Source organism: Peromyscus maniculatus, chromosome 11, assembly GCF_049852395.1.
Source record: "Peromyscus maniculatus bairdii isolate BWxNUB_F1_BW_parent chromosome 11, HU_Pman_BW_mat_3.1, whole genome shotgun sequence".
Lineage (NCBI taxonomy): Eukaryota > Metazoa > Chordata > Mammalia > Rodentia > Cricetidae > Peromyscus > Peromyscus maniculatus.
This window is the reverse complement of record NC_134862.1, coordinates 21,944,770-21,950,769: the sequence shown is the minus strand read 5'-3', so window position 1 is coordinate 21,950,769 and position 6,000 is coordinate 21,944,770. Positions and strand designations below refer to the sequence as shown.

Below are 6,000 nucleotides of genomic sequence, written 5' to 3'. Positions count from 1 at the left end.
GCCATTCAGGCTATGTAGCTAAGACAAGGCTTGAGAGTGGTACATGGTGCAGGATGTTAAGTTTCCAGGGACTCACCAAGCTGGATCTGTGCACAGGTGTATAACCTGGGCTATATCTGGAGGCTGGATATGTTACAGGTAGGCTAGGGTCTGAGGGACTCACCTGATTGAGCTGACCTACAGGATAGTAGATGGGGGAAACCCTGGGTGTTGGGAAGGGCTTGAGTAAGACTGATCATACTGGGATGGTACACAGAGTATTCGATTCAGGCTAGCTATAGAGATTGAAAAGGTTTCAAGGGAGCTAGAGCTCAGTAAACTTACAAGACTGGATGTGGGCAGGGTTGTAAGACCTAGGCAAAGACTGGAGGTTGGATTTGGCACAGACAATTGAAGTGGAGAACAAGGAGAATAAAGTGAAAGTAGCCTACTTGGGTCTGTGCCATGTGTGGTGGCTACAGAGTCCCTGGTAGTAAGTGGGATTGGAGTCAAGCAATATCCTAAGGAAGAGAGAGAGAGCCTCAGGGAAGGGGCCTGTCCCAACAAGCAGCTGGGTCTGGGACAACTGGGATGAAGGAGGAAAGGAGGAACAGTAAGGGTAGACTACCAAGATCTGTACCACCCTCTTGAGGTGGCTACAGCGTTTTTGGTAACAAGGAGGGTTGGGCACAGGGAAGTCTCTATACAAAGGAGCCAACTGACCAAGGTGACCAGAATGGGATGGAGGGAGAGAGGAGCGAAAGCATAGGTAGCCTACTTGGATTTATCTGTGTCTCTCACTTATAACTTTAAATTCTAATACAATTATCTCATTAGTGTGTGTGTAAAAGTAATATTATGTGTCATAAATAAACAACATTGAGTCAAATTAATCTTGTGTTGCAAAAGCATCTTTTTCTTTCACTGCTTCCTTCCATGGTCTAGAAAATAAAGAGCTGAAAGACTCAAAATTGTTCAGAGTAGAACAGTCACACTGTGTCGGTGTTGTACATCTTTATTATGATAAATATGGAAAAAATCATAAACTTGAAAGCATATGAAATAATACGCTGTAAATAACAACAGCCAACATTTAAAAAGTATTTAATATTTGAAAACTATGTACATATATTAAATCACATCAAGGAAAACCAAAGGCTATAAATGTAAGGTCATTAAGGAAACATTTTGGTTGCTTATCAATCTCAATTCTGCATTTTTGAAACTCTAAATTATACAGTGATTAGAAGTCAAGTGTAATAAAGCAAATTCCAGTGTCTTTTATTCAGCAAGGACAAGTTATCCTTTATACTGATTTCTAGGAAACAAATGGGCTTACTTCTCAGATCACTGTATCATGAAGCAGGGATATCTCTGACACCTGAAGCATTTAAACAGAAGACCCTCCAGGTAGCTTCTGCATTCTCCTTGCTAGTGGAGCAGAACCTATGTTTTCAGATGTGCCTTTGGAAATAATGGTAGTGGAGATTGTGGGTAGAAAGCCAATGGAATTAGACAGAGGGAAGTAAACAGAAGTAGAAGTGATGAAAGCAGGGGTTGAGACTATTAACCAGGTATTTGAAAAGGGTCAAATTACCACTATCATTTGCTGAGCATCGATAAACTGAAACAAAATAAAATAAAGCCATGCACTTCCAATTAAAATTCTATCCACTGAAGATGTTATTTGACCCCTGCTACTCTATGGGAACCCAATGGGATTTTCAAGGGCAAGAGACTTTACCCATAAATAAGATGATACCATTCTTCCTGATGACAAATAGAAAGGGATGGTCAGCTCTGAACACTGTGGATTCAGGGAGCTGCTTTTCAACAATGTTATTTTCTGTGGCAGCAGTGGCTTCGGTGCCCTCCTCTGTGACCTCTATGAATGACTTGTGCATCAGCTTTGATACGTAGAGACGGCCTCCAGAAGCAATTCCAGAGAGATCTGCTCTGGACTCATCAAAGATATCTTCCAACCCGAGGGATTTCAAATGGCGCCTCATTTCATAATTCTTCTCTATCTTGAACTGAGGAAGAAACACCTCCACATACTGAGATTTCATTTTCCTCCTATTGGTCCAGCTCATTAGATTCCGAAAGCTCAGCTTGCTTTCAATCTGTAGAAATTTTTTAAAAGTTTCGAAACATATTGTTAGAAAAAGGATGAAATAGGAACTACAGTAACACAGGGTTTTCTTTAATGACACCCTTCTGGGTTTTTGTATTTAAGTACATGAATTAGATATGGAAAGAATCTCAAAGAGAAAATGATTGAAAAGAATAGTTTAAAAACAGAATAGTTCAAGTACTTTTAAATAAGTTGCCTGTTTAACTCATTGTGCCATGACAAACCATGACTTACGTGTGATGTGTGGTATGTGATTTATGTGTGATGACATGTCTGATCTCAGCCCACAATGGAAAAAACAGAGGCAATGTAGAATAATGGGGGGCAAAACAGAACCAAGAGGGGTATGTGCAGGGATGGGAGGGGGGTTAGTGGAAGGAAAAGGAAAGGGGAAATGCTGTAATTATACTATACTCTCAAAAGTTTCAAAAATAATTAAAATTTATAAAAAGAAAAATCTTTTAAAAATAGAATTAGAGTTAATATTTCTGTGAAGTATTTTAAAGTTACTGTAATAAAATAGGAGTAGACATAAAAAAGAATATGGAAATGAGGGCTCATCAGAGGAAAACAGAGCTTAGCAATTTCCTATCATGAAAGACACAAAGTATAAATGTTTGAATAGCTTAAAAAATAAACCAGTGGAGGGTGGATAGTTGACTCAGCAGTTTAATGCTCAGCACCCACATGTGGCTTACAGCCATCTCTAACTCCAGAGCAGGGAATCTGATGCCTTCCTTCGTGCTCCAAGGACAACAGGCCTGCATTTGGTGCATAGACATGCACGCAGGCAAAACATCCACAGACATAAAATAAAATTTAAAAATAAAATAATAAGCAAACCTAGGTGGCCTAAGGCAAGAGACCCAGGATCCCAGCTCTAGGGAATGGGATGAAGATCTCTCCCTTCCTCTTAATCTCAGAGGATAATGGGAGCTGCCCCTTGGTGCAAAGTGAGCAGACTCGACTGTACACCTGGAGTAAGCACTTCTCTCCAACATCCTGGCCGCTTCAAAAGGTTCACAAACAAACTGGCCTGCTTTATAATGGGAAGGATTTTTCATAAATAGTACAAATTCTACATATGGATACCTCTTAAATTCAGATGCCCTAGATTCTAAATAATTTTCAAATGCATCAAACTTATATTTTTTATAAAAGACCTGAATTTACATAGTCCAATTTAGTTCACTGAAAATTTCTGTGTTTAAATAATCTAGTTCGTAAATGATCTATAACTTCTTATTCTGAATTTAAGTTTTTCTCCTTGATTTAGCCTTCTGTAGTGTCAACTTCCTCACAATGTAACACACATGCATACATACATGCACACACACACACACACACACACACACACACACACACACGAAAATAAAATAACCAAGAGTATTCTGTTTATAATATTCCCTGTAGGAAAAGGACAATGGTAGCTTACCTGGGACAGGTCATTCTTGGGCAGCATGATGTACATGCTTATGCCACCATGATATTGGAGCTCAAGAACCTGCATGGGTGGGTCCTGAATTGTAGACAAGTTGAACCTCCGTTCTTGATGCATCATAGCAACTGCTTTGTCAGGACACTGGAAGTCAGATCACAAAGAGGTGTTTACAATCCCATATCATCACACTCATTGGCCAAGTACACATAAAAATATGGGTTTGGTCAATATACCTTCGAGATTTTTCTGATATGTTGCAAGTGTTGGTTAATTATAAAGGTTGAGACTTTGAGTTAGTCCTTTAGTTGAAACATTTCTGCTAGGTAACTTTGGGCAAGGTACCTCACATTTCTACTTCCAGATCTTCATCTATATGATAGAAATCTCAACAGCCCCCCCCACACTGCACTGGGTAGTGGAGGATTCTGTGGGTTAATATAGCTACTAGGCAGAAAATTGCCTTGTACTTCGTGTTTTAGCTGAAATGTCTCTAGTAAATAATGAGTGATTATGAAATTTCTATAAATGAAGAGTGAATTTCTTAGCTTTATCCTCACATCAGAAGCAAAATACAGACTAGACCTATCAAAATCATGTAATTTCAGAATGATGTCTTAGAAAAATTTAAAATTCCTGTAAAGTGGTAGATTATACCTCATTAACTTAAGGAACATTTTAATTCTTATCTTGAAGATACCATTCATAGATTTAGAAATACCACACAAGTATAACAAGTTCTTTTTCCTTTTGATATTAAAACAGACAAAATTGGCAACATTTCTGTAATATTCTTTTTTAGGGCAAAATTTCCACATGGGGGGACAGTTAGTTCTGTGTCCTTGAACCAAAGATTTCTCCTTCAAGTTTGTGCTTTTGTGCTTCAGAAAGAGCACACAGGGAGAAACAAATAACATGTGTACCCATACAAAGAAGTCAGAGTGGGCTTGTTCCAAGTAGGAACTAGGAAGGCTCAGCCACAGAATGCTGTTTCTGTATGGACACAGCAAAAGAGTCATTTATCTTACAGGTATTTCACTAACTTTTGGGTTGTTTTTTATTCTAGTATTCCTTGTGATGATATTTTATTTGTGCTGAAATGTGATATTTTATTTGTATGTTAATAAATAAAGTTTGCCTGGAGATAAGAGGTCATAGCAAGCCATAAACAGAAGTCAGGTGGTGGTGGCACACACCCTTAGTCTAATCACATGGCAAGCAGAGTCTCATGGCAAGCAGAGTCTCTGTGTGTTAAAAAAAATTAAAAGATCCACATGACCCCTGTCCCTTTCCTTTTTAAAAATCCCTCTTCTTTAACTAACTTTTAAACTATCAGCATCAACTGTGACATCGGCAATCAAGACTGCAGAGCATACCCTATTATAAAGCTGACACAAGAGTATATGGACCAGCAGGAAAGCTTCTTAAAAAGAGGCTGTTATATGGTAATACATTCTTTAAATAGACTCCAAAGACAATCCAGTAGGCAGGAATGCTGCTTACTGTGTCCTTATTATTAAAAGGGAGGCAACCCATACAATCTGTGAGGTGAAAAGTGGATGGAAGAAATACAGGACAAAATTTCACTTCAGAATCCTGACCACCTCAGCCATGGAAGCACTAACAAAACCTCTGGAATATGTTTTGTACTGAAAGTACAAGAGAGTCCAAGTCCAAGTTGTGTTTTACTATGATTTATTGTATTTTCTTGTTGTCCAAGCACAATTTCCAGAGTGTTTCTGTACTCATCTCTTTCTGCCTCACAGAGACACTTAAACCAGGAGCTTTCTCCATCAGCTTTGACTTCACATAGGGATTGCCCTGTAGGTACCAAAGGCAAGACACTGCTGATGATGATCAGTACTAAGATTCTTCATGTATAAGGATAATTTCAGTCTGTTTTTGTTATATGTAACAAATAAAACTAAGGCTTAAATTTAAATCTACTCTGCATTTAACATAAAATAATAAGTGATTAAAATGAAATTTAGATATTATCCAACTTAATCACTTCAAGTTGTGGGGAGTTTAACAACATTTAGACTTGTCCAATGTTTCTCTGCATTTAACATAAAATAATAAGTGATTAAAATGAAATTTAGATATTATCCAACTTAATCACTTCAAGTTGTGGGGAGTTTAACAACATTTAGACTTGTCCAAGACAATAATGCCACTTCTATAAAGCAAGAGATGGATCTTACCACACTGGACAATATGATTAGGGGGAAATCCCTTAACAATATGTACATACCGTGGGAGACCTGAAATGGCAGTTGAGGGTCTCACTCTTGGTGAAGGCGGATTTCCATTTGCCTTTGAAGTAAACAGCATTCACCAGCACCATGACAGCCGATGAGCTGAGGCTGCTTCCACTTAACACCTTCTTGATTTTTCCTTTTGAGAATAAGTTGAAGGGAATAATGCTCATCTATACTGAAACAATTTT

The 6,000-nt window shown here is 38.2% G+C and overlaps 1 protein-coding gene across 3 annotated transcripts in view; it reads right to left on the bottom strand.

Annotated features, from left to right (window-relative positions):
- Window positions 1-1,464: 1,464 nt before the first annotated feature.
- Serpinb7 (serpin family B member 7) overlaps window positions 1,465-6,000 on the bottom strand; it is a 50,877-nt gene continuing 46,341 nt past the window's right edge. For all 3 annotated transcript variants that reach the window (XM_076547207.1, XM_076547206.1, XM_006993696.4), the window contains exons 6-8: window positions 5,806-5,948; window positions 3,549-3,695; window positions 1,465-2,102 (exon numbers count right to left, since the gene is read on the bottom strand). In XM_076547207.1, the coding sequence (XP_076403322.1) occupies window positions 1,704-2,102; window positions 3,549-3,695; window positions 5,806-5,948 (689 nt within the window). In that variant the 3' untranslated portion in view covers window positions 1,465-1,703. The remainder of the gene's footprint in view (window positions 2,103-3,548; window positions 3,696-5,805; window positions 5,949-6,000) is intronic.